The sequence below is a fragment of the Brachionichthys hirsutus genome, chromosome 14 (genome assembly GCF_040956055.1).
Source record: "Brachionichthys hirsutus isolate HB-005 chromosome 14, CSIRO-AGI_Bhir_v1, whole genome shotgun sequence".
NCBI lineage: Eukaryota > Metazoa > Chordata > Actinopteri > Lophiiformes > Brachionichthyidae > Brachionichthys > Brachionichthys hirsutus.
Genome location: NC_090910.1, coordinates 11,476,971 through 11,504,607, shown reverse-complemented (window position 1 = coordinate 11,504,607; position 27,637 = coordinate 11,476,971). Strand labels below are relative to the sequence as shown.

The window sequence follows — 27,637 nt, the reverse complement described above, 5'->3', positions numbered from 1 at the left end:
AATAATAACTCTCACACCCAAAATCAGTGTCTCTCCAGCATCATCACAAAGCGCAGAGGCGAAGAACGACTGATCCAACACAGCTGCCGAGGACCAAACAACAAACCTCAAATTCTTGTAAAAAAAAAAACGACATGCTGCACCCCTTGGTTTCGAACCCAGGACCTTCTGGCTGGGAGTCAAGTGTGCTACCCACTGCACCACCGAGAATGCAGTACGACGTCACATAAGGAAAAAGCACAGCTCCAGTGCAACACGCTGTGGTCTGAAATAGCACCTCATCATCCGACAAGCATGACTTTGTTAATGCCTCGAGTTTCCTACCCCGCACTGGGGGGTGGTTGGTATTGCTACCAACCACCGTGTCGGAGGCCCCGGGTTCGAGTCCCGCTGTGGGGGTGGGGTAGAGCGGGGGTAGCAGGGTAGGCCTGGGGCCTTGCCTGGGCGGGGTGAACTGGACCGGTCCACTTCACCCCGCCCAGGCGGCCCTGGGCCTACCCTGCTACCCCCTCTCTATCCCATTCCCGTAGTGGGATTTGAAGCCGGGGCTCTTTGAACTTTTCAACATTGCTACCAACTATTCCCCCACCCCCGTGCACACACCGACGCACACACTCATACGCTACGGACAATTTGAAGTAATCGATTCCCCTAATTTGCATGTTTTTGGAGGTGGGCGGAAACAGCAGAACCCCGACGCGGACGCGATTTGAACCCAGTACCATCTGGCTGTGAGGCCAGCATAAACTCGACCAGCTGATAACCAGTCATTAACAAATCCTCAACACCAATGATGACATCACAGACAATCTGAATATACATACTTTAATCTCATGTCCACAAATAATCAACAACAAACCCAACTGCAGACACAAATTGTATTGATCCAAATATAGACATTTTGCCAGCTGAAATATATTACATTTTAAAAAGGTCCAAATATTTTAGATCTCCAGTACTCACACAATACTGCCGTAGTACTCATTCAGTACTGCCCCAGTACTAATAGAGTATTGATGTTAACAAACCTCTTGAAAATATAAGCCACCCGTTATGGGCTTTTCTTCCGAGCAGATCAGATCAGCAATACGAAGAAAATGTACATTTATATTTCTATCCATCTGGTTCACGTTTCACATCTAACACTGTAAAAAATAAAACAGCAAATACACTGCAAAAAAAACCCATGTGTTCATTTGGCCTTTGGTTTGCTGACAGGATGTGATGTCACAGATCACACATCCAAGCCTCGTTGTACCAGAAAGTCTTCGAGAGCACTGAGTCGCTCCACCAGCATCACATCCACGTCTGACTCGTCCCCACGAGGGACGCTGCCATTGCACTGACGGAGAGATGCTTTCCGCTTCCTGGGGACCATGGTAACAGGAAGTCCCGCCCCTGAAGTCGACAAACATTTTGAAAAAAGAAGTGTGAAGAACAAGATGATGAAAAGAGAAGTGCTACCTCTATGTAGTAATAATGAATACAACTGCGTAGTTAGAAATAAAATACAAAATAACACGAAGGAGGGACATAAATAAGGAGACTACCGTCGCTTTATCATGCTCTCAATACATTTCCCAACCCACCTTGCAGTCTCTTCCTCTTCCGGGGCTGAGTGAAGTCAGGAAAAAGGAGAACCCTCCGTCTTTTCTGCCGTCCAATCAGGAGTAGCGCTCCATTCTTCTCCCGTGGCTCCTCAAATATTGTTTCAAGACTCCTGTGTGGTGAAAAACAAAACATGGTAGAAGACTGGAGATTCAGCGAGATCTGCATTATTCATTTTAAAGGTCACCATTACCTGTTGGTTGAGGGGGAATTGTAGTTCTTGTTCGTATAAATCTCCTCCAGACTGAACTCTTTCTTCTTTAACCTGAAAAAATGTTTACTGATGATTTTGGAATATGGTCAATGTGTTTGTAAATGACTGTGTTCATTTCCTCCACACCCACGCGACCTACCCTTTGACCTTTGGCAGTCCCATTGGCGTGAGCAACGTTTCACGCGGTGATGCCCGCCGGATTCGAATCTGTGAGACGCGTTTGGCTCGCTGACATAAAATGGACACAGAGATCCAATCAGCGGAAACTATGAGTAAAAATGACTTGACAATAAAAAATAGGAAACAAAAAAATATCCACCTCTCCATTTGCGCTGAGAAACTCTGGGCCCGCTGTCGATTGGCTCGTGGAAAGCAGAGCAGACAGTCCATTGGCTGAAGATGACGGCGAAGGAAGAGACCGTCGCCGGGGGAGGCGTAGGCAACGGGAGCTGTGATTGGACCGCTGCTTCTGAAGTCGCCGGGCGGGAGAAGCTGGGCTGGTAGAGATATAAATTACTTAAAATGCACGAACCGCACACCGACTAGAAATGACGCACAAAGAAATAAGACATTAAAATAGGGTATATTTGCACATAGCTGCAAGGAGAAAGGAAAGTTATAGTTAATGCTCTAAGTGCAATATTATGATGTACTAATACTCATGAATATTAATAAGGGTTAATATTAGAGCCAACCAACCAGTGGTCGTTGTTCAGGCCAGGCGGGGCTGTCCAGTCCTTCAATGGCCTCAGGGGACTCAAACAAGTTACGCCCCTCGCCGACTCAAATATCGTCTCCATGGCAACTGCTGAGAACCGCAGCATGGGGGCACGGCTACAGGAGGCAGTGCTGAGGAAAAGGTAAAAAGCTCTGCGATTGGACGAGCGCCGCCATCAGACGCGCCGCCATCGGCCTCATCGTCAGCCGAAGGCCGAGCTGGATGCGGCGTCGCCGTCGCCGCCCCCAAGCCCTGCCGCCTGCCATCGCTGTCCTTCAGGGTCAGAGGTCGACTCCGCATTTTTGAGGACTGTGAGAGAGACAGAATAACATCTAATGACAAAAACAACAACAAAAAGAGTTCTGGGCCTCCAGCCGAGGAAGGTTGAAGTCACCTGAAAGTTGTTTGTGCCATTTGCTCCACGCACGCGCGCACACACACACACACGCACGCACACACACACGCACGCTTAAAGAGGAGTTAAAGAAGCCATTTCTGGAGAAACCATCTCTGAACAGAGGAGGAGGATTAAGACACCGTATATTATTATTGTAGAATCTTCCTAACACCAAATCTGTGTACGTAACAAGTGTAAAATCTTTTTAACCTGAACATTTGTCTCGTAATTGCACTTCCGGTTAGATGCTAAACTGCATTTCATTACCCCCCCCCCAGCCACACCTGGGTGCAGCTCAACAGAAGAGCTCACCTGAGGGTGTCTAATTTCTCTCGCGGCTCAGAATCCCATAAACATTCCTACAAGTTAATTCATCGTCCTTTGACGAACAGGAGTCCCTTTTTTTTTTTTGGCCTTATTACTTTCTCACATCGGTCTTTTTTATGTGACATGAAACAAAGGGACACTCACAGAAAACGAGCGGTATTTAGGATCGGCGTGAGAACAAAACAGAAAAAAGGGATTTGGAGAAAACACAAAAGCTGCCCGAGCTAGCTGCGCCTAGCTACCGTTAGCATATTATATTGCGCGTGAATCGGTTAAGATGTCATAAATCGGGAAACTCATTTTACCTTTTCAAAGCCTTCGGATTCGTTTGGTCTCCTTTAACTCCTCTTATCTCATTTTAAGCGCTTTCGACGCTAGAAAATGCCAAACCTGGCCGTGCGGTCCGGTGCAAGACACACTTCTGACGTCACTAATGCCCGGCGTTAAATAGCGGAAGTCACAATCACAATGATGGAACTTCCGCTGAAAGTTTCAAAATAAAAGTGTTAGTCTAGCGCAGTGTTTCCCAACCTTTTTTGAGCCGCGGCACATTTTTTACATTTACAAAATCCTGCGGCACACCCCCAACCAAAATGACACAAAATGAACGATGGCGTCGGCGGCAGATGAAGGGATGAAGGATTGAGAATCGACCGTGTGACCCTCAGATCATTCAGTCATTTATGACCTTAGATAAATAAATCATTCAGGAATGCTTTTACTGCGGCGTTCCAGTCTGATCGGGGAGGAGAGGGAATTAGAAGCAGAAGGAAGGAGATAAGAAGTTTCACATTCATGAGCAGCTGCAGCGTCTCTGTGTTGTTTGTTTGTCCTTGTAAACATCTCATGTTTACAAGGACAAACAACGAGAGGATGCTGGATATGAAGGTAATAAAGAAGGCTGGGAAACCTTGGAGCGACAGCGGCAGGAGGAAGGGAAAAGAAAACCTTTCTCTTCGGATTTTATTATAATAAACTTTGTAAATACCAAAGTTTTTGTAATGGTCATACAAAATGTACTTTGAACTCACAAAGTCTGAAATCAGTCGCTAACGGCATAATCGTATTTTTATATATTCGTGTAGAGATTCCTGGCGCATTAAGACAAATCTACCCAACAACAATAATCCGGCAGTGTTTTAGCCAATCAAAGCACTTTATTGCACTGTATAGTGTGACAGTGAGCCAATAGCAGGCTCTTATAAAAGTGTCATTTTTATCTTTTTATCATGTGTACAAAACAAGTCACACACACTTGTACCGTACAAAATCGACACTATTTACATACAATACACGCACACGCAAGCACACACACACACACAGGGACTGAAACAGACTCCTGTCAGCCAAACGAGCGCTAAGCAACTTCTGATATGCATAAAGTTTTCTTTTCCTCACATGGAAGAGACACAAAGACGATGATGATGATGATGATGATGTCAGCCACACATCAACAGTAAAGTTGGATATTTATCTGTAACCTTATCTCATCATACGAGGTCATTCGCATCGGCGGCAGCAAAAGCCAAGAGGATGTTCTTCACTGAGGATTCCTGATCAGGATCACGAAAGAAAAAGAAGATTCGATTTGGGTTTGTTTTAAAAGGAGGACGTTTTCTGTGCTAACAAGTTGCCATGGTTACTTCTATCATTTTAATGTATAGAAGTCTGCTGAGGCGGATATGGAGAGAAGTATTTAATAACATCTCGCTCCGGATGGTCGAGGTAAATAAAAATAAACAGAATATTTATGACATTTCCAATAAGTTTAGACGTGGAGTTGGTTTTTTTAAAAGGTTTTGGCAGCAGGAAACTTTCCTTCTACGGAATCACCAAAGAGAAAAGAGTCTGATCTACTGAGCCGAATCATGTTCAAAAGGATTAAAAGTTAAACCAGCAATAAAATAAAATATCAAAAACTGATAACGTTCTTTAAAACTTGAATCTCAGCAGTGAAGAAAGTCCTTTTTGGCATTATTGCTACAAAATGAGCTTTTTCCTGCAAACCTCGACGGCCTCCGGATGTTGCTGCAGTTAATCAGTTCTAAGATCGATCAGAGACGCGTCACGTCCTTTCAAAGCACAAATAAATAAACGTCTGTGGAGTGTTCAGCTTCCTTTGATTCTCCCATAAACCCCCTTTAAATATTCATTCCCTTTCTCCTCGACTCACTTTTCACTCGACGACGATGCATTTTAATTTCACAGGATGCCGTGTCTAAAGAAAAAACGATGCATGAAGGTGATAAACGTGTTTCCTGTCTAAGTATAGGTCAGAAAGGTCAAAACCCTGAAGCTGAATCGATGCGGCGCCTCCACTCCCGGAACACTGAAAGCAGTACTTTGGATCCTTCCAGTGCTTTTTTTTCATTTAGTTTAAACTCTTTTTCTGTTTTTACTCTTTATAAAAATGTTGTATTTGTTCATCGCATTAAAACTTTTAGAAATGTCCCTGTTGCACATAAACACACGCGCGCGCGCGCGCGCACACACACACACACACACACACACACACACACACACACGGTGCAGGTGGAGAGAGCTGCATATAGGGGCTACTACACATCTTTGTGTTTTAGGAACCTCTCCATATAGATTATTATATCTATGTACAATATTTATATATTTTTTTACAATAATCTGGCTGCCCCTGTTCTAATTTAAATAATACCACAGAGCTGGGCTTTCTGATTGGGCCAGTCAAACACGATGTCGGATACAGTCTCTAGTCTCTCTCCACTGGTACCTCCTAAATCCAACCGGCGGCGTCGCCCCACACAAAGTGCCCCCCCCCCCCCTCCCCTAAGGCTTTCTACAGTGACGAGCTTCCGGTAAGGGTCACCAGATTGGACGCTCCTACCGCCACTCAGCAATCGGCCAATCACGCGGCACGACAGGAAAGAAAACAGACGACTTAAGACCACAACATATGCAGGTTTGAAAATACAGTACATCTTGATTTGGGCAAATAAATGAACAACGGCGATATGGACGGCATACAAACGCATGCTAGTTCTCTCTCTCTCTCTCACGCACACACACACACACGCACACGCACGCACACACACACGCTACATGTTGTAGGCCACGTAGATGGGGTCCAGCTGGTCTTGTAAGAAGCCGTCACGGAGGTGCATGCGCTGCTTCTCGCCGCGGGAGTTGATGGGAATGACGCCGATGTCCGTCACCACGACGACGCCCACAATCAGGTAGTGCTCCTCCAGCACCGCCTTGGTCACCATGGGAACCAGGTCGAGGGCCTCCTGCTCAGAGCCCTCCAGCTCCACCACCACCACCAGCAGGTTGGTCCAGGGGAAGACGGCACTGAGGCGGGGACAGGAGGACTCGTTCTGTCTGGGCCAGCAGGGGGCAGCAGAACTCATGCACATTATCCACATGAATTTCCCTTTAACCGTGACCCACCACTCCATGATGCTCTTGTGGGCCCGGATGACCGAGGTCTCGATGTCGATGGGATGGTACCTCATCCCCCTCAGCTCCATGGCCTCCTCCACAGCGCCCACGACAAACAGGGCGTCGTGCCTCTCTGGGAAACAAAGAGGGAGGCGGCGGCGTCGGGGCAGGCGGGAGAGAAAGAGTCGAGGGAAGGCACCCAGGCGGGACACTAACCTCCGTTAGCATCGGTGAGCTCGGTGCGGCGCAGGAAGCCCAGGTAGCCCGTTCTGGCCCAGACCGTCTGCGTGTCGCCGAAACTGAGCCTGGAGCTAAAGTGATCGGACTGGAGGACCTCCTCGCCGTAACCGCTGTAGTAGCCGCTGCCGTTATGAGCGCTGGTCACCCAGATCTGCAGCGAGAGACGGAAGAGAAAGCGTTAAAAAACAACAACAACAACTCTACACGCCAGCGATGGGAAAACACGGAGGGCGAGGCGACCTCTCCGAGGTGCGAGTCCCCCAGCGGCCCTTTGGTCTCTGGGTTGGCGATGATGATACGAACCCCAGGTAGGATCTGGAAAGCAAATGAATCAGTTTCCATGGTTACGTTTCTGCAGCTGGAAACATTTAACACGGCGACTCCACGGCTTTACGTGGAATATAAAAGACGTCATTTAATTTAAGGACGACCGTCCCACATCGGCCGCGACGTCGTTTACGTTTAATTAAATATCAAGAAGAGTATTTCTAAAAAGTTGTACTCAAATCGGCCCAACATCTGCCGTCTATGAATAGACTCGGTGAAATCAGCGCTCTTCAAACTGCAGGATGCGTTTTTTCCAGGATTATTTGTTTTAGACTAACAACATGATTCAATAATCTTAACCTTTCCTAGTTTAGCTGGGATATTCAGGGCGGGGGACGTCATGAAGACAAACCTGCTGTGGTTTGACTCACTGAATGTGGGCGGAGCTAGAAATAGCTCGGAGTGTCGTGCGCTCGAGTGAAATCAAGGTTCAATGACGAACCGAATCGGTTCTGAGATTACTTTTGACTGTGTGGCGCCGGATGACCTTTACGACCTTTACGACCTTTACGCTCACCTTTCCGGACTCCATTAAGGGCAGACTGTGAGGAGAACCTCTCTCCACCAACCGGACCCTGAAACACACAGGCGTGGAAATGTCGGCGTCGTGTTCGGCGAAGGGAAGCGAAAGGAGGCCTCTGACTGGACGGGGGGGGGGGGGGGGGGCGGTACCTGTCATGTCGCAGCGCTCGCATGTCCACGTACACGGTGGTGGGGTCCGGTCCCGACGTGCCCTGCAGCCAATCAGAACACAGCAGCGATCAGCGGAGTGACCCCCCCCCCCACCGTGACCAGGTGCGCGCTTCACCTGCAGGCAGATGGCCAGGTTCACCCTGCAGCCGAACGCCGTGCTGACGGAGCGGGGGTGGAGCCCCAGATCCTTGAACAGCTTGGAGAAGGAGTGCGTGAGCGACATCCGGGGCCTCTCCTCCGCCACCACCACGCAGGCCCGGACCCGGGACAGGTCCAGCCCCCGAGCCTGGAAGGAAAGGGGGACGCTGTCACGCGGAGGGGGTGGAGGGGAGGGTCCGGGTTTCCACCGTGTTCCAACCTTCAGTCGCCATGGAGACTAAAATGAACTCTGCAGCTCCCACGGGCGACCAATCAGAGGCGTCGGTGACTCGCTGGCTCGCTGGCTCAGACCCGGCCTCGGGCCGCTTTGTTAGAACCAATATCCCTCTGGTTCACTTTAAGTCACAGGTTTGAGTCTGATGGGGCCGATGTCGACCAATCAGGATCGGATTACGACTTAAAGTGACGGTTTGGCAGTTTATTAGTGCTAATCCGCTCTGAACATTAAATCTGGGGGGGGCGGTCCCGGGATCCGACGTGACATCCCGTCCCCCTCGATGTCCCGATGCGAGCCTTAGGAAAACTCTCCATCCGAGCTGGGTTTATTATTATTATTTATTATTATTATTATTATTATTATTGAAGACGATTTAGAAACACAACGGCGCCGGCGTGTGGCTGACCTTGAGCGCCTCGGTCTGCAGGCCGAGCCCTTTGGTGCAGAGCTCCATGACGCTGTAGGAGCAGAAGGTGTCTCGCACCCTCAGCTGGCTGACGGCCAGCAGCCACAGCGCCGGGTTGGACTCCAGCTCCACCGGAGGGATGAGGATGGACTGGTGGCCCGAGTACACGCTGCAGCGGAACACAACACACACAGGCCATGGCGTGATCAGCCGCTCCCAGAGGGACGAGGCATCCTCGCCGTGAAGGGGGCTCGCCGTCCGCTTTATCTGCAAGACGTCCAGCGGCAGAAATCTGCTCTCGCCAAGTTCACGATTTACGAGCTGAGGATTTGAGACTAAACAGACCCGAGATCTGGAACCCGGAGCGGAGAAGACTCCCGGCTGTTTCACCGATAAACGGGAACGGCTTTACTCGTGCATTAGATATATTAAACCTTTTATACTAAAGCCGCTCTATGGAGAACTACGACGATTGTTTTTCTGGTGAAAGAATGTGGCCAAAAGTCTCCGGACACGTGGGGTTGACTCTTAAATCTGACGGATGAACGTCGGATTCTCTCCACCAGCAGCAGACGCTGGACTGCAGGGTTGGGAGGGTCCAACCAACACTGACGTTGAAGTTCGATGGAGTTTTTTTTTAACTGTTGCTATTGGAAACGGACACCGGAAGCAATCCAGGACGGAGGACGCCAACCTGCAGAGACACCAGAGGACGAAGCCGAGGCCGCAGTACGGATCCAAGCAGATGGCCACTTCTCTGGACGGGTACAATTCACACTGCAGCTTCACGGAGCGACAGAAGGCTCCCACTGCATTGTGGGACGTCTGCAGAGAGACAGGACGACACAGAGACGGACGGTTAAACTTAGGAAGTCCGCCTGCAGCGAGAGCGAAGCACGCCGCGGTTGCAGAGAATATTTTTCTGCCGCTCTGACGGATGAATTTCCCTCCGGAATGAAGAAAGGGAGGAAGGAGGGAAAGACTTTTTCCAAGAGTGGCCGAGGACGAGAGCCGAGCTGACCTGAACGCCGGCCAGCATGCCGGTCGTCGACACGCTGAAGTCCAGGTAGGCCAGACCGTCGGGGTTGGTGGGCTTATACAGAGCCGGGGGCTTCTTCTTCGGCAGGTCATCTGCACACACACGCACACACACACACACACACACACACACACACACACACACACACGCACACACACACACACACACACGCTTTACGGCTTCACATTCATTTCAGACACGCTGACCTCTCGATGAACCCGCGGCGCAGCTAGCGAAGAATGCGAGCTAATAAAACGTTCCCTCTGATGTTAATCTGCTTTTCCCGGGCCGAGGGGTCAAAGTTCAGATGCGACCCCGTGGCGTACCGGTGTCGAGGACCGGCGGCCAGTTCCTGATGTCCACCGTGGCCGTGGCCTCTTTGGAGCGCAGCAGCTTGCAGATGACGGCCGTGGTCATCACGCAGGCCGAGTGGCTGACCTGCAGAGAGACGTCGGGCGTTAGCTCCAAAACGGCGCCGGCGTTTAGCCTGAAACACACGGGAGCGGGAGAAAGGCCCGACCTCCACGATCATCTTGACGGTGGGCAGGGTGGTGGAGATGTTCTGAGGGTGAGGCGGCCGCACCGTGATGGGAACACAGCCGGCGTAAAGGCTGCCGTAGAACGCTGCGATCAGGTCGATGCCTGCAGGACGCACGCACGCACGCACGCACGCACACGCACACACACGCACACACACACACACACACGCACACGCAGGGAGAGTTCCCCTTTAAACGGACACCTGGCAGGTTTGCTGTGAATAATAAATGCACCATCGCCCACCTGGTGGGTAGACCAGGGCGACGTGGTCCCCCTCCTGGAGGCCGCCCCTCTCCATCAGCAGGGCCGCCACTCGCTCCGCCCTCTTATGCAGCTGCAGGCAGGTGAGGGAGCTGGACACCGCCCCCTGGAGGAGGGGACAGACGGAGGCAGCACAGGGGGGGGGGGGGCAACGTTTAGGTCCAACGTCGCATCGGGTATGTGATTTGGCTGTGGGCGGAGCTTACCCGCGAGCTGAGCAGGGTGTAGAGGACGTGGTCGGGCGTGGTCTGAGCTCGCCACTGCAAAACCTCCGACAAGAACAGGAACTGAAAAACAGCACGGGGACCCGGTCTTTACCTCGAAGTTAAAACCGCCACGGGTCCGGTGAGAAAGTTTAAGATCGTAAATCTGGAAGAACTTCTGGAGACGCCGACTCTAAAAGGTTAATAACAAGCGACCAATCAAATCTCCTGACCCTAATTGTTCACCTTTGAACTCGCTGACTCGTCTTTTCCTCCCCTGGGGGGGGGGTTTGGGGGTGTAACCGTGAACCTGGTCTCACGCCGGCGTGTTTTTACCTGATCGTTGTCGTCGGTCTGTCCCAAATCTCTGCCGCTGGCCTGAGCGATCCTCTTCCCCGACACCAGATTCCCCACCATCACGGAGGCGGGGCCAATCTCTACGGCGCGCACACACACACACACACGCACACACACACACACACACTCAGAACCACAAAGCGGGACCGGTCGCCGACACTCCGCCAGGTGCGACGCTCCCACCTGGCTGTTTCTGCCGGGGTTTGGGCAGGTTGGTGACGCAGGTGTGGGGGCACATGAGGACGTTGCACGGATGGAGCCCCCCCTCCAGGTACAGCTGCTTGATCTCTGACAGGTGGATGCCCCCCAGGGGGGTCTTGGGCAGAGTGTTGGCCGGGACCAGGGCCAGGCAGAACACTCCCGCCCCGTGGATGCTGTCGATGGCCTGCGGGTGGGGCGTACCAATAATATCACTGATCAATAATCAATGTCCCGTCCTAACGCTGGACGCGGCGGCGCCACCTGCAGCACGCGGCTCATCCACTGGAAGCTGTCCTCCTCCGTGGAGTCGGGTCGCTGCTCGGCGACCACCACGATCCTCTCGTCCCGCAGCACGGTCACCGAGAACACCGCTATCCTGCAGGGACGGAGGCGGAGCGTCAGCCCTGAGAGCCCGCCCTCGGAGGCGGAGCGTCAGCCCCGAGAGCCCGCCCTCGGCTCATCGACAGCTGGCGTCGCGCTAGCATGTGGCTAATGCTCACCGGCCCCTGTAGACGAATTTCATCGGCTCCACCGCCAGCGCCGTGGCGACGATGTCGTCGGCGTTGTGCCTCCGTCCGCTCACCATGATGAGCCCGTCCATCTTGCCCGTGATGAAGACGAGGCCGCCGGGGCCGATGAAGCCCAGCAAGCCGGTCCGCACGAAGGCGTACTCGCTGATCAGCCCCCCGCCGGCGCTCACGGGGAAAACCTGCGGGAAAAACCAGCCGGAGCGCGATGACGCCGCCGCGCGTGGGTAACGTGTGAAGGAAGACGCACTACGCACCTCAAACGTGTTCTTGGTCATGCCCGTCAGGCCGTAGTAGGAGGTGCCGGTGGCGACGGAGCAGACGCAGAGCTCCCCGATCTCGTCCGTCTGGCAGAGCTGAGGGATTCCTTCCGGCTTCACCACGCACGCCAGGCCTGAGGTGGGCGGAGACGAGCAGGTAACTGTCCAGAGGTACGGCGGTCGGTTTCCAACACACACACACACACTGACGTACCTCCTGGTGTGACGGTACCGACGTCCTGTACGGTGAGCACCGACAGGCGCTCCTCCGTGTCCACCCTGACGACCCCGTAGGTCAGGCCCTGCATGGACAGGACGCCCCGACCGGGAGGCTGACTGCTGTCCTCCACGGGCCTGAACGCGGGACGCACACACACACACACACAGGTTTGTGCGAGTTTGTCTATCTGTTCCGGGTGCGTTTGCATAGGTGTGTCTGCGTGAGGCGCCGTCGGGCTGCACGTACCTCCTGATGGCGACCGTCAGGGCCTCCGGGGAGCTGGCGCAGGGACAGATGACGTCGGCCCGCAGGCCTTTAGTCTGAAAGACGTTCAGGAAGGCGTCGCAGGAGGAGATGGACCCTGTCGGACACGAGATTTCAGACGGAACCTGAACGCATCACGAAGCCCGGATCAGACCAACGCAGACCGCCAGCAGAGGACGGAAGCGGCGCGGCGCTCGGAGGAACGAAAGCAAAACACGGCTGTTCTGGAACACAACAGCAGCGTGCAGGATCCCCCCCCAGAGGTTCACTCCCCGGGCAGAAACCCCCCCTCAGGCAGCGCTCGGCAGATGTTCGTGCTTGAACCGATGACATTAACGTTCCAGACAGACATGGAGGGAAGTAACCGATTTGTGCCACACTTTATAAATAACACTTTTCTTTTTAATCTTTGGGCTCGGGGGGGGGGAGCGACCCAGATTCACGGCGTCCCGTGAGAGTCGATCCGCCTCCCTGGCATCCTCTGTTTAAAACGCACCTCTCTGAACTCCGCTAAGCGGGAACGCGGGGGGGGGGGGGGCGTGACCTTACACGGGTTGGATCCGTCGGCCACCAGCAGCATGCGCAGCGAGCTCAGGTTGATGTCCTTCTGCTCTTTGTGGGCCACCAGGGCCCAGTGCATGTCCCGGGACTTCACGCAGGACACCTTGGCTGCAGCAGAGAGACAGACGGGTCACGTTAGCGCCTCGCGGGACCTGACGGGCGGGGTGGCGTGTGCGTGTGCGTGTGCGTGTGCGTGTGCGTGGCCGACCTTTGTACTGGCACACTTTCTGGATCCACGACAGAGGGTTGACCTTCATCAGGGAGTAGGGCACGCTGATCACGTGCATCATGTTCATCACACTCTGCACAACACACAGCAGCTTTTCATTGTTCTATTTCTAAACGTGCACTTACGTTTTTAAACTGAACCAACTTTAGTTTATTATTATTATTATCATCTGGATCTGGTCATTAAATATTCAAACAGATGCACTGACTGATCTTCTCTTTATTTCTTTGGATTGGAGAGGCGAGAAGAAAACAGGAAATTAAGATCATGACCTCCGACCTCTAAGGGGCGGGTCTTACCGTCAGGATGCCGTGCCACAGGCCCACGTCCTTCTTAAAGTCCAGCACGTTCACTATGGTCTCCGCTGCAGAAAGAGGGAGCGAGGGAAGGGTTAAACAGCAAAATGTTGACCTGGAGACCTGGAGTGTGTGTGTGTGTGTGTGTGTGTGTGTGTGTGCGTGCGCGTTGGCCTACCCTCTGTGTAGCTGCAGGACTGGGTCAGAGCCTGGCAGTGTGTGAGCAGAGCGATCCTCGTTACCGTGACGCCCAGCACGCTGCCGTCCTTGCAGGTTTTATACTGAGAGACAACAGATGGCGGAATCAGCAACGAGCGGCGAGGCGCCTCTGGGCTCTGTTTTAGGTCAACTGTTTGTTTCAAAATGTTCAGGAAGATCTCAAAGTTACAACTAAGGAATCAATAACTGCGATCGAACACGACCCCAGGAGATCAAGGTTAAACGATCAATCCAGCAATGCTCAGTTTTTGATTGATCTATTTTAAATGAGAGTTTTTAACAAGTCAAACGTTCAGAATGCTTCAGTTAGCATTTGTATAAATGTATAGATGTATGCGATCTACACGTTCACGACGCTGGGGCGACGCTGAGCTCACCTCGATGTACGCCGTGTCGTTGTTGGCGTCCTTGATGTGAGGGAACCAATCCCTGGGGGGCTTGGACAGGTGCTTCGACTCGGTCACAAACCACAGCAACTTCGGCCACCCTGAAAAAGACGTTTCGGTAAAAGCTCCGAAACCAAAACGCAAACTTGTTTTAACGTTATCTTCCTCATGGTCTTCCTCTAACTCCACTAGTAGTGTCTTCATGTGACCCCCCCCCCCCACTCCCTCCCACAGAGACCGTTCAGGCCGCTCCGACCTTTGAACTGTGGGATCTCTCCCGTCGCGCTCTTCGGCAGGCCCTTGTGGCAGGCGTCGCTGGTCAGCGCCACGGTAACGCCGCAGCTGCCCAACAGGAATCCGATTTGTTGACTGCCGGCATCCTATTGGACGATATGAGAGGGGGGGGGGGGGTGCTGTTGTTCTCTCTGTCACTCAGACTCATGATAATATATTGAATGGATTTGAATGCAGATGCAGGAAGAGTCTTGACTGGACGCAGTCGAGATGTTTGGGGCGTCGCTGCCGCTCCTTTCTCCGCCCAAACATGATTTTTATTGGAAAAGAATGGGGGGGGTTCAACGTGCAGCGAACAGTGCTTTCTGCTGCAGCAGTAATTAGAGTGTAACCATGACGACCCGATGCTGACGATGCTGCAGAGGCAAGCAGCCACGTCTCACGGAGTCCCCAAACGGGGGGGTGAGAAAATAAAGTCATAAAATTCATGGTTTTAGCTGAAGATGGTTCCTAAATAAAACGTCCAAGATCCGGATGGCGGCATTTCTGCGTGTGACGGCGGGGGCAGCAGGAGCGCTTGTTTCTTATCCAAAAGCACCCGCCTCACACAAAGAGAACGGAAACCAAACGCAGCAGGAGCTCGAAGCGCCGGCGTCTCGGGCGAAAGACAGACGTGGCCGAGAGAGAGAGAGAGAGAGAGGATTAGACTTCTAAATCGTCCCCTGGAATGATGTCAAACTGAAAACGTAAGGACAAGGACGGGAGAGCGGCAGCGAGAGAGCCTGCCGTGGAACTAAAGCAGGTTCTAAAGGTTACGACGCACCTTGCGACTCAGGGGGACCTCGATAGGAACGGGGACCACCTCGGCCAGCAGGCAGCCGTAGAACGCCACCATGAAGGCCACGGGGTCGTTGTTAGGGAACACCAACGCCACCTGAGGGGAGACGACGGGATAGAGAGTCAAGAGTTTAAAGCAATTGTTTAAACGTTAAAGGAATAGTTCTACTTGTTTGGGGGGTTATTGTAACGCTGTTCCTTTAAATCAGGTGGACGCATTTCAAATTAAAACTCTAATTTTGCCGTGGACTTATTGTGACTCACCCGATCGCCCGGTCGCACCATGGGCTCCTGCTTGCTGCCCAGCTTGTGGAGGATGTTATAGGCGAGCTTGATGCTGCGAGACCACAGCTTTCCTGCAGGGAGCAGGACACAGGAGACAGGACACAGGGCACAGGAGACAGGAGACAGGACACAGGAGACAGGAGACAGGAGACAGGGCACAGGAGACAGGAGACAGGACACAGGACACAGGAGACAGGACACAGGAGACAGGAGACAGGGCAGAGGACACAGGAGACAGGAGACAGGACACAGGAGACAGGAAGGGAGGACATGAGTGTGTGTTCTCGGGATTTCTATTTCGAGGACACAAAATCGATTTCAGACTGAAGAAAAAAAAAAAAAAACAGCCTAAAGTGAGACATCATAGAGTCCGGAGCGGTCCTGGGAGAATCCATTGATTTTATCATGGGCTATACTTAAAATAACTAATCCGCTCCTGGAGGTGCACGAAGAAACAAGGCTTTAAAAAATAAGACGTTTGTTAAAGTTAAAAGCATGAATCAAATAACGTTTCAGGGAGACACAAAGTCCATCCATCCAGATCAGCGGGTCCCGCTAGAGGACAGCGCCCGGGCTCCGGTTACCGTATGTGAGCACGTAGAGGGGCTTCCCGCCGTGTCCAGGCTGGTGAGGCAGGGCGCTTTAGGGGAGATGGTTCCCCAGCGCTGGAGCGCAGCCTCCAGCGACGGAGGCCAGTTCGTCACCACCCCCAGGGCTTCCCCCCGCACGGGCATCATCTCCGCCCCCTCCGGCCGCGGCTGGTTCGGGTCCGGCTGCTGGACTGGAGACGAGGAAGACGGATGAGTTCATCCGTTTCGGCTCGCTAACGTCCGGCCTTTACGCTAAAGGAGCTGGAGAGACACTTCGGGACGCACGCGGTTAATTAGGAGCGCTTGTTATTAACACGGACTAAGTGTGAGCGTGTGTAAAACGCTTCAAAGGACTCCGCTCTGAATGGAGGACGGCTGGGAGGAGGATCGACCTTGAGCCGCGACCCCGACGTAACCTTCTGTGTTCGTTATCCCAACTGTTTAAACACAAAGTCTCCTAAACGAATCTAAAAAACAGGAGCAGACGAGAAGTAAGGAGACAAAGACCGGAGGCCCAGCCAGAGGTGTCAGATTCCTCCAAAGGCTCGCTGCAGAACTTTGTGTTCCATAGGAACCGGGTCCGCTCCTCATCTGGTGCCGGTGATCGGTTCCATGTGAGTGTCTGGACGCCGTTCCTCGCCCTGACGCCTACGCGCGTTCCAGAAAACAAAGGTCATCGGGACGTTACCTCATCCTCATCCTCACACATTCTACCTTCGCATTTCAGAACCAGAACTTTAGCGTCAGCACACGAATAATAAAGATGTTATCAACCCCCCCCCCCATCCCACACATCTTTTACATTTGTCACTCTCTCTCAGTTTCCAGCTGAGCTCCAAAATCCCGGCTCCGACCATCACCGCTGATGATGCTTTGCTTTATCCAACCAACCCCCCCACACCCCCCCCCCCCATCCGGTATCCACCAGCAGGCTCCACTGTCCCCGCCCAGTCTCTTTCTCACTCTCCGCCGCGCTGATTTGGGAGGGATAAGGCAGAGCGCCACGAGGGCAGAAGCAAGCATGAACTACCAGGATGAACTATCCAGGAAGTCCTTCCAGGAAGTCCTTCCGGGTTAATTTCGCCCGGATATTATTTAACATTTTGATGGGATGAGGTGAAAAGAGGCGCGATTCATTAAAGGAACTATGAGTTTGTGCTCCTTTGGTATGGCGTGTGGAGACGCACGGAGCGATGGCGGTGAAGAGCAGAAGGAAAACCTGCCTGAATGGAACGCTTTCTGACCCTCCAGGAGTTCATCGAAGTCGTCGACGAAGAACTCTCGAAGAGGAGGCCGGCGAGGCTGCTTCAGCGTGGTGACCAGCTGCTGGATTTTAGCCGACACCCGACTGCTCACTGGCACACCTGGAACAACACAAACACACCTGCTCATCCAGGGGCGTGGCACGAACCCAAACGTGAGCCCGCCTCCCGATTGAGGTTTTATCCCATCTCCCCTCAGAGCCTCCGGCGGGAAGCCGATCCCTACCTTCGCCCGTCTCCATGCGCTCCGCGTTGCCGTACTTCTGCGTATTCCGGGCAATGGTTCCCATGTTAGACATGTGGTGGCGCTCAGTGTGGGAGTGGGGCGAGTCTGACGAGTAGCCCGTCACATCCGGAGGGGCGGAGTGATTCTCTGAGGCAGGCAGAAGGACAGACGATCGTTTGCTCGACGTGACGACGCATTCGGGAGCGAACGAGGTCGAGGACGGCGGGAACGTCTCTTCCACACCGAACAATACGCCCATTGTTCGCCCAGAATGAGATAAAAGCACCTTTTATGGCGCAAATGTTTAAGACCTCGGCACAAAGTCATGATCAGACAGAATTATCGGCTCTAATTCGATTATCAGACTTTTCAAACGTAAAAAAACAGCATTCAACAGAAAATCAGACGCATTTATATTCCAATAATTGAAGCTTCTATTTCTTGACATTTGATTAAAGCACGAATCGGTTGCCCTCGGGGGGCGGGACCTACCGTCGGACTCTAGCGGCGGGGGCCACAGCATGTCGGACCCAAACTCACAGGAGCGCCGCAGGGAGCCTCCGTTCTCGGCGATGCTCAGAGCGCCTTTCCTCTTCAGAGACAGGTGGCCGATACCTGCGAGCAAATTCACGGAGCAAAAAAAAAAAAAAAAGAACGTTTAAATCTGATGATAGAAAAACAAGCAACTCTTCAGACGCCATCATCTCAGTGAGACCAGAACCGGTCCGTTCTTACCGTGGTGCGACTGCGACAGGTGGCTCTGCTGATGGTGCGCCGGGCCCAGGTGCGTGTGCGCCAGGTGCGTGTGCACCAGGTGCGAGATGTGCGTGTGCGCCAGCGAGTCGGCCAGCCGCCCGGCGTTGCCGCTGCCGCCGCTTTGCGTGGACGAGGACGAGGAGGAGGTGGAGCCCAGGTGGGCGGGGCCTAACTGGGAGGGGCGGCTCATCCAGTGCTCCATGCCCGACATGTCGTCGCCTGGGCCCGCCTCCTCCTCGGAGCCCGATGAGGAGTCTGAACACAGCGGCGACAGGCCTGGGCGGGAGACACGGAGGAAAGGTCGACCGTGCAGCTTCACAGAAATGTTGTTTCCGTTTAAGGACGTCGGCGAAGGTCAAAAAGCAGATTAGCAGCGCTATTAGCTTTCCTTCATGGCGATTCTACGAACACCCAAACGATGTTATCACATGATTATATTCACCCTGAGGAGCTCGTAGTCGAGGTAAAGGTCGACTTCCTGCGATTACAGCAGACAACATTCACAAACAGCCAATAATTAGAATGTTTCCTCTTCGGCACGGAACGCCGGGCTTACGGTCGCCCGCGGCTGCAACGCCTCAGCGGCCGGTGGTTGGTTTGGACTGTAAATCTGACGGGGGGAGGGGGGTCGCATTGCCTTGGGAAAATGCGCATGTTTGCAGCTTTTGGTAAAATGAGCGCGCTTCTCTCTCAGCATTAACAAACATCCGAGAGGCGGCGACGCAGCATTATGAGGTCATCCTGTCTGGGCGCAGGGCGGCCCCTTAGAGCGATCCGGAACCGCTGATCCCGCCGCGGATGTGTGTGCCGTCACCTGGAGGCGTGTACGCGTCCATGGACGTCTGCACCACCAGCGAGCGCCTCTTGGAAGGCATCGGCACGGCCACCTTCCTCTCCACGTGTCGCGCCAACATGGCCTGGACCGCCTCGGTGTGGACGTCTAGGAGCGAGACGGAAGGATTCCAGCTACGTTAATAAAAGATCGACTCTAATTGATCGATACGTTTCCAATCGGATTCGCCGCCGCCGCCGCCGCGGCTTCTCTACCTGATCTGTAGCGCTCGTCTCTGGTGCCGGACGTCCGCCGTCGGTGGAAGCGGGCAGCAGACGGAGGCCCGAGCGGGGCCCGATGAGACAAGGGCCCCTCCATACCTGAAGAGGCAAGAGCGGGCCGACACGCAGGCGGACAGACACACACATATATGGACGCGCACACACACACACACACACACACACACACAGACACACACATTGCACAGACATGTTTGACAGGAGCAATAAAAACAGTGCAAAAAAAGAAACACAAACATGAGGATGACTTGATTTGGCAGAAAAAAAAGATCGTGAAAAATAAAATCAAAAAATGATAATAATGTTGTGTGTGTGTGTGTGTGTGTGTGCGTGTGCGTGTGCGTGCATGTTCAGATTCACGTTCAGAGGAGCAGGCCCAAGCTGAGCTCTGGGGAGTCTTAACGGACATCCACTAATGGCGGCGGCTGAAGTCTCAATCGATCCGTGCAACCGTATTCGTCATGATACCGGATCAATACCCTAGTTGTGTAATGGGGACGTGTGTGTGTGGGGGGGGGGGGGGGGGGGGGGCAGAGGTCGCTAAATTACCTCCGACATGTGGAACATATGCCCTGATCAGCTTGAGCCTCTTCTTCTCATAACCCTTCTGAGTGATGTCCCCTGCGAACAAATAGAAATAGATAGAGTGAGATCGCCGACGGCGACGGCGGCGGGGGGGGGGCGGCTGGTCCTGATTTAGCCAGAATACTCTTAATGTTGCTTAAATACTGGAATTAGATCAGGATTAGCGCCTGCAAATATATTATTATTTGATTGTTATCATCGGCTCGCCCTGCGAGGTTTGATATGTTTTTTAGGTTTTCAGTCGGATTACACAAAAATACGTTTATTTCTAAGGTATAATTTATGGATTTTGATGGGAGGGGTCTGTGAGCGTGTCTAGAACGTTTGATGGGTTCTGAAGGCTTGAAACTGGAGCCTGTCGGGTCCTGGCAGAGGGAAGTGCTGTTCTGAGTGCCAGTTTCCTCTGAACTGATTTATCTACTGAGCCTTCAAACAAGCGAGGCTTGCTTAAGGAGGCTTACTGCATATTTATACACGTAAAATACAAGCCTCGTGTTAATCAAATATAAGAATAAGAAACTGAAACAACATGAAATAAAAGGTGTGATGAATAATGATGGCAAAGAAGATAAAACACTTTATTCTCAACACAGTTTTACTTCTTTTCCTTCCACGTTTGGGGCTATTTCCAGACTCCTCCATACAAAGGATCAGGGGCAATAAAAAAAATAACCCCCATGGAGAAATGCGATGCACGGACCGACCGCCATGACAGCTCGGGGCGAGGCTCGACGTGCTGCGAAAGATAAGCAACGGTGGAAGAGCTCGCCGAGATCCCACAGGAGGTGAGGAGGAACCGGTATGTAAATGTGGCGTTTTAGCGCTTCGCATTTAAATAGAGCAGCCAGAAATCAAACCGAAGAACACTTTAAACTGTAGCAGCGCACGGATGATTGATCACCCTAAACCCGAGCCAGAGATACCGTCACGCACAAAACATCCAGTGTGGCCGACAGCCTACGTGATGTCATCACTGCCTTAGCCAATCAGAGCGTCAGCATCTCGGTTCCCTGGAGGGAAGTTCTCCTCCGAAAAGAAAACTCATGATGACGTCACACGGAACGTAGTTTTATCACAGCGGCCACCATTAAATGTCCTTAAACGCTGATTATTGATCCCAACTCGATTGCCACTGAAACGTTCAACGAGCCAACGACAGGAAGCCGAACACCGACGGAGAGTGGGCCAAGCCTGAACACCAGGGGGCCACCGGACACCCCCCAAAGTAAAAATGTGAAAACAACACAGAGGAGGATCCACCGATCGATCGATTGATAGAACAAGTACAAGTCTTCACCGTAGAGAACGGACACAACATCCAATCTGCTCGTGTGTGTGTGTGTGTGTGTGTGTTATAGAGCCACCACTGCTTCGTAACTTTCATGCTCTTCTCGCGCTCTCTCTCTTTACACACACACCTACACACACACACACACACACACGGTCCACGGGGAGACGCCATCTTCCACTTGCAGCGCTGCAGAGCAGGGAGGGAGTTGCCTGGCAACGGTTCTCCGGGAGCAGGCTGGAGACAGCCATCTTGGATTTGGAGGTTGAGATGCGAGAAGTGGGCTAATGACACCTGCCAGGGTGAGTGCATATGATTGTGTGTGTGTGTGTGTGTGTGTGTGTGTGTGTCATACCGGTCTGTATTGGCAGACTCATTACTTTCCTCCCTCTCCTCCCTGCTCCATGAGGCGGCTTTAATGGCACACGGCTGAGAGAGAATCGATAGCAGCCGACTGCAGGCCCGCTGAGATTGTGTTTCCAAAAAAACGCCGAAACTAATTTTGGCGGGTTCAAATCACATCTGTGATGTCATCCGTCTTAAAAACGTCAGTCCGGATTTTTCTGATTTCGCCTCCTCAGCTTTATCTTGGAGTTCAGCCTCGGATATTCGCCGAGCAGCTTTCAGCAGGAAAGAAACGGCTTGTTTCCGACAGAACAACTTGATTCAACTGGTTTCAACCAACCGGCAGCTCAACCCTCAAAGACATCCGTCACTTTAGTCCAACAAAACCAGACGGCTCTATTTCCTCCTCCTTTCATTCTGCAGGACTGATTTACAGATTACGTTCCAGATCCGTCAAAGGCCATTTATCGCTCATTTACAATCAAGAAGACTTTCGATCGCAAATCTTACTTCCTGTGATTTAAAATAATCATTCCGTTATGTGCATTAGAAAGAAAACACACAGACTGCTGCACCCATCCTCCATCTTTCTGTCCATTCCATCCATCCATCTCTCGTTTGATCTCACATCACTCGTTCCTTCTGTCTTCTTCCTCATCCATCCTGCTTTTATTTGATCTCCCCCTCTTCCTTATCGCATCAATAAAAATGGGCAGTCCACCCACGAAGCCACCATGGTAACCGAATCTCCATCCAGCAGGCGCACACACACGCACATGCAAGCGCACACACACACAGACACACACACACACACACGCCTGAAGCATGCGTCATGCATTTGGACCTTGGGTCCACACACTCACATGCAAAAACCCGTGTGGACCGTGGGGGTCCACTGGCTCAACAACGAGTCCACAGCAGAGCCAGCGGCAACACACACACACACACACACACACACACACACACACACACAGTTAGCAGTCACAAGTAGAAACGTCATTGGTCGCATTGAGACAATTATCTTCACATTCTGTTATTAATTAACCCAACAATTAAAGCTTCAGATAATAGTTATTTTAATCTGTTTATCTGCAGATGATATTTCTTATTTCATCTGTAAAATGATAAGAGATGGAAAAAAAATGGCCACCCAGTTCAGGCTAACAGATAGCGCCAAGTTGGCATCTTTAAAAGTCTTTTTTTTTTTAAGTTCACAACCACGAAACAGAGTAAAGGAAATACATACATTTCAGAAGCTAAAAACGTGATTATGCTTCTGAAAAATCATTAATAAATTATGTAATTACACTTAAAAACCCCAAAAATAAATCAATTTATCAAAAACAAATGAAGAGCAACAACAGCATTTGACTGGGAGGTCTGCTAACTGGTTGGCTGAATGCTAACTAGCCTAGCAAGGCCCAAAAACAGCACCAATGTTGGTTCAGTCGCTGTTCCTGCCTCCGGGAACCCCGGGGGCCGAGTCGGCTAATAGGTCCGCTAACGACGGCCGCACGGCTAGCCAGGAGATGGATGACTGTCCACCAGCTGCCTGTCAATCCAGGGAGGAAGCTACGCTGGCTAGCGCTTGCAGCAATTCGCAGTTACTCCAGAGAGAAGGTAATCAAGAAACTGAGCCAATCACAAAGAGTTCCAGCAATAACAAGAGCAGAAAATTAAATTTCATTCAATATGATCCAGTTTCACAAAAATCATTGCGTAACTTGAGAACAATAATAAAGTTCCAGGTTCCAGCTCTGCAAGGCTCTCTCAGACGGTGTTTGGTGTTTTCACTCAATAAATGACACTAATGGTTCATCAATTATCACAATTAGATTCAATTTTCAGTGGAGTACCTAATCTGTTCACCATCTGAGCACAGGTGGCGCCGCTGCCTCCACCTCTCCCTGAACTCTACCCTCCTAATTACAGACCTAAACTGTAAAATTAAAACCGACAGAGGAAAACGGTTTCTGAAATTCACACTTTCCATTGAACAAAACTCTTGGTTTTCGGTTTTTTTCAGGATTGGATGGGTGGTTGGATATTATTTATAAGGAGCTCTATTATCTGCTTTTTCTTTCTACATTTTGATTGTATGGCTAACAGTTGTTAGCCACAGTCTGAAATAGCATTATACAAATGCTTTGCTTTTTTTATATTTGCTACTTTTCTAACATGTTTCTTCCATGTCCACAGCGAGGAATAGAAGAACAGAAGATTCAACCGACGCATGGTCTTTATATTTATGGTTTTAGATCACATATAAGTTTAGCTTTTATTGTCATTGTAAATGTGCACACTTTTTACACTGCAAACACACAATCTTGCTTTTTAAATCCCTTCCATTCAGAAATCTCTTCCTTCTTATTCCGACGTTCGAATTTTCAACACTTGTTTTTTTTTTTTTCGCATTCTTTGCTCGAAGTGTAAATTAACTCGTTTGACAAACGCGAGATGATGAGAGATACTTGTGATGTCACAATATTATCAAATAGATGCGACACTAAACATGAGACGTGAAAACTCTTCTTTACATCTGCATGTTAATTCATTCTGTAATTTAATTTTCAAGGAGGATAAAAGTGTAAAGGGTTTTATGCCGACAGCAACACATTTCGTTGTTCGCTGTTAGCCTTTCCTGCAGTCTGGAGAAGCCGCCTTTATTAATCGATCTGATGCATTCTATTGAAAACTTTATTGACCCTGACGGCTTACTGTTAATCTTCTTGAACCCTCACCGTCGTTACTCGTTAACCCTCTGACATCCGCCATTTTCTATGATGTTTCCATTAATAATTTAGCGTAAAAATCTTCTTTGAATGCTGTGAAAGTGATTTTTTTTTGTGATTACATGATTAAAATTATGTTTTGGATTTAAAGATGTCATAAAAAAATCTGATTTTAGAGACACTCGTCTAATTTTTGACCAGTTATGCTTGCCGTGCTGTAGGCTAACTAGCACAGCCCCCCCAGATAGTATGCTTACAGGGTGGTTAGCAACATAAAGAACATCGAGCGTGCTAAACCATGCATTTCCTCCAGATGTAAGGTGCACGATTCTAGCAGCAGTAGAGAAACGAGGCTACGCTAACCTGAAACACACCCGACGGGTCACAGGAACCCCAAACCGCCAGGGAATAAAGGCACTCGCAAACCACGCATTATCCCAAATCCAGGAGAATCTGGAGGAGCACCAGCAACCCCCATCCGGTCCGGAGGAAGGGCAGCGTCTCCATGACGTGAAATATTTAGCAGAGGAGAGACTCGTGCCGTCGGTTTCACACCTGGGCAGCGCTCGGGGCGATTAAAAATGCATGAGTGGACAATCCCTTGTTCCAAATCTGTTTCTCTTTGTTCCTGCCGGTCCGGCAGTTCAGTCTCGATCCGGTTTGACAGATTCAAGACCGAGGAGACGCCTCGCACGAATCCTAGCTCGACGGACAAAGAAGTCTCCAGAGGATGTTGAAGGCAACAAAAGCTCCCACAGCTTCATCCCGTAAAAGGCCTTAAGGGTTGCTTCGCGGTCCAGGGGTGGGGGGTGGGTGGGGGGGGGGGGGCGTCTAGTCTCGCCGCTGGAGTTGGTTTCCTCAAACCTGGGACAGTCTTTCCCGTTAAAGATGACATCCAAGTTTGTCCCATCTGCAAGTCGCTCTGCATAAGAGCGCCGGGCAAAATGGACGCCCGGAGGTCAGAGCAACACCGCAGAGACGAGGCGAGGGACAGGGAGCCGGGCGGATCGCATGGGTTTATCTACCGAACAGGCGGAGCGTCGCTTCGTCCTCACGAAGACAACCCCCCCCCCTCCATTAGGGGGGGGTGAAGCTAATCATTCCCCCCATTAATCGGCTAGTCAATCAAAAGTCGATTACATGCAGCTGCAGCTCAAAATGACGGTTTTAAGATGCTCGTTTTGTCTGACCGATAATCCCAAAAGACACACTGTCATAAAACAAAGTGGGATTTGTAGTTCAAACGTTCAAATGCTATAATTACACACACTTCCTGCCTTCCAATCGATCGATCGGCACATAGTCTCGGCTCCAAACGGAGTTTTCTGTCTCGTCATCCGCAAAGGACAAAGCAAAGTGATTTAATTAGTCTGCGATACTGAACAGGATTATCAATCAATCGCCTATTCAAAGTGCGTGCGTGATCCTCCTCGCCCTCTGCTCTCATTTCACACCTGTGTCTTCCCACCTGAGGGAGCGGCGCCAGTCTGACGTTTCCGTCGTGAACAACATCTGCCAGCAGCAGGTTCTGCTCTGATAAACACTCAAGAGCTGCAGCTGCCACGCTCCCACCCCAGCGCGTGTGTGTGTGTGTGTGTGTGTGTGTGTGTGTGTGTCGCTGCAGTGAGGGAAAACAAAGCCTTTTATGAATGATGATGCTGATCAGATGCAAACGGAGGCGCTTGATTCCGCTTTTAAAAGGTGGGTAGACGGGTGTTTTTCATGCGAGGCTGCAGGTTCCACGTTTCACGGCGAGTCGTTCTGCACCCCGGAGACGTTCCACGCCACCCCGGAGACGTTCCAAGCCACCCCGGAGACATTCCACGCCACCCCGGAGACATTCAAAGCCACCCCTGAGACGTTCCAAGCCACCCCTGAGACGTTCCCCGCCACCCCGGAGACGTTCCACGCCACCCCGGAGACGTTCCACGCCACCCCGGAGACGTTCCACGCCACCCCGCAGACGTTCCACGCCACCCCTGAGACATTCCAAGCCACCCCGGAGACATTCAAAGCCACCCCGGAGACGTTCCACGCCACCCCTGTGTTTTTTTTTACAGAAGCAGGTTTCACTGCAGATTTTTTGCAGACCTGACAGAAATGATAAATGAATAAAACTGAATCGACATCTGATCTTCGCTGCAAAGCCGCATAAATACCCCCCCCCCCCCCCTCGTTTGCTCGGGGTAGATGCACCTTCACTGGAGCCACAACAAATGGACATCTATGAGGCAACAGGGTGGCCGACATCCGACGTGCATCCATCTGCATGAATAAAAGATGCTGCCCCCATTATACAAGGAAGAAATGCCCCGTTGCCCCTCGGTGGGGGGGCTAATAACAGCAGGGTGGACTGCTGGGATTTAGAAAGAGTATTTATTGTATATATGCTACTGGGGGGGGGGGGGGGGGGTATCATCCTCCTCTTCCTCAGGCAAAAAACAACCAGAGACAGGAGGCTGAGATCAGGGCCAATGCCCCTCCGTCACGCAGCGTTGCATCACGCACACGCACACGCACACACAGGTATAGTCTCGGCTGATTGTGTCAACACCTCAAGGTCAAAGAACGGGCGAACGGCCCCCCGGTGGGGGGGGGGGGGGGGGGGGGGTGTTTCTCTCACAAACGACACCGCCGTGGAGACAAAGAGCAAAGAGGCCGAGTCCCGCAGTGAGCTCCCCGCTCCGCCCGCACCCCGGCCCGGCCACGGAGAGCTGGCCGGGCCGGCTGACAAACATCTGGATGGGAGGAGCGGCCGGAGGAGGAGGAGGAGGAGGAGGGGGGGGGTGAAGGGTGAGATTCCGTCAGTAGACAAGGCTCGCGGTGCGGATGTGAATGATGATGGTGGGGGTGATGAGATAACGGGGGGGGGGGGGGGGGGGGTATTTTCGCCCTTCTTACCCTCTGACAGCTCCAGCTCCAGCTCCGCCAGCCGGGCTCGGATCTCCAGCGGGATCGGCGACGCCTCCCGGTCCGCCATTCGGCTCGCCCCGTAGAAAGCACCGCCGCCGCCGCTGCTCCTCCTCCTCCGGCCGCCGCCGCCGCCGCTGCTCCTCCTCCTCCGGTAAAAGCTGCGCGGCGTCGACGGAGAACAAAAGAGGCTAAAAATCTGGGTGTCGCGTTCAGCGGCGCTCCGCCGTGAC

At 51.8% G+C, this 27,637-nt stretch overlaps 1 protein-coding gene and 2 long non-coding RNA genes across 4 annotated transcripts; all 3 read right to left on the bottom strand.

Moving 5' to 3' along the window:
- Nucleotides 1–841: 841 nt before the first annotated feature.
- LOC137904008 (uncharacterized) lies at nucleotides 842–3,664 on the bottom strand. 2 transcript variants are annotated; one of them, XR_011105797.1, is made up of 3 exons: nucleotides 3,570–3,664; nucleotides 1,590–1,720; nucleotides 842–1,398 (listed from the first exon to the last, which is right to left on the bottom strand). It is a non-coding gene; the product is annotated as an uncharacterized lncRNA (long non-coding RNA). The 2 variants fall into 2 exon arrangements; XR_011105798.1 differs by lacking the exon at nucleotides 3,570–3,664 and adding an exon at nucleotides 1,802–1,894.
- On the bottom strand, nucleotides 1,967–2,632 carry LOC137903595 (uncharacterized). The gene is made up of 3 exons (XR_011105784.1): nucleotides 2,522–2,632; nucleotides 2,142–2,319; nucleotides 1,967–2,050 (listed from the first exon to the last, which is right to left on the bottom strand). It is a non-coding gene; the product is annotated as an uncharacterized lncRNA (long non-coding RNA).
- Nucleotides 3,665–6,335: 2,671 nt separating the features above from the next.
- Nucleotides 6,336–27,474, bottom strand: LOC137903979 (disco-interacting protein 2 homolog C-like). The gene is given in 39 exon segments (XM_068748151.1): nucleotides 6,336–6,588; nucleotides 6,688–6,811; nucleotides 6,895–7,069; nucleotides 7,159–7,233; nucleotides 7,763–7,820; nucleotides 7,918–7,979; nucleotides 8,054–8,224; nucleotides 8,721–8,889; nucleotides 9,415–9,545; nucleotides 9,742–9,851; nucleotides 10,086–10,197; nucleotides 10,280–10,401; nucleotides 10,543–10,666; nucleotides 10,767–10,847; nucleotides 11,100–11,200; nucleotides 11,304–11,505; nucleotides 11,583–11,697; nucleotides 11,822–12,030; nucleotides 12,106–12,242; nucleotides 12,323–12,462; nucleotides 12,575–12,689; nucleotides 13,142–13,261; nucleotides 13,362–13,455; nucleotides 13,682–13,746; nucleotides 13,857–13,959; nucleotides 14,275–14,384; nucleotides 14,540–14,663; nucleotides 15,341–15,451; nucleotides 15,619–15,710; nucleotides 16,224–16,253; nucleotides 16,256–16,420; nucleotides 17,474–17,593; nucleotides 17,718–17,864; nucleotides 18,210–18,332; nucleotides 18,453–18,749; nucleotides 19,288–19,413; nucleotides 19,521–19,625; nucleotides 20,094–20,165; nucleotides 27,396–27,474. Coding segments are annotated over 39 exon segments (4,869 nt in total).
- Between the last annotated feature and the right edge of the window lie 163 nt (nucleotides 27,475–27,637).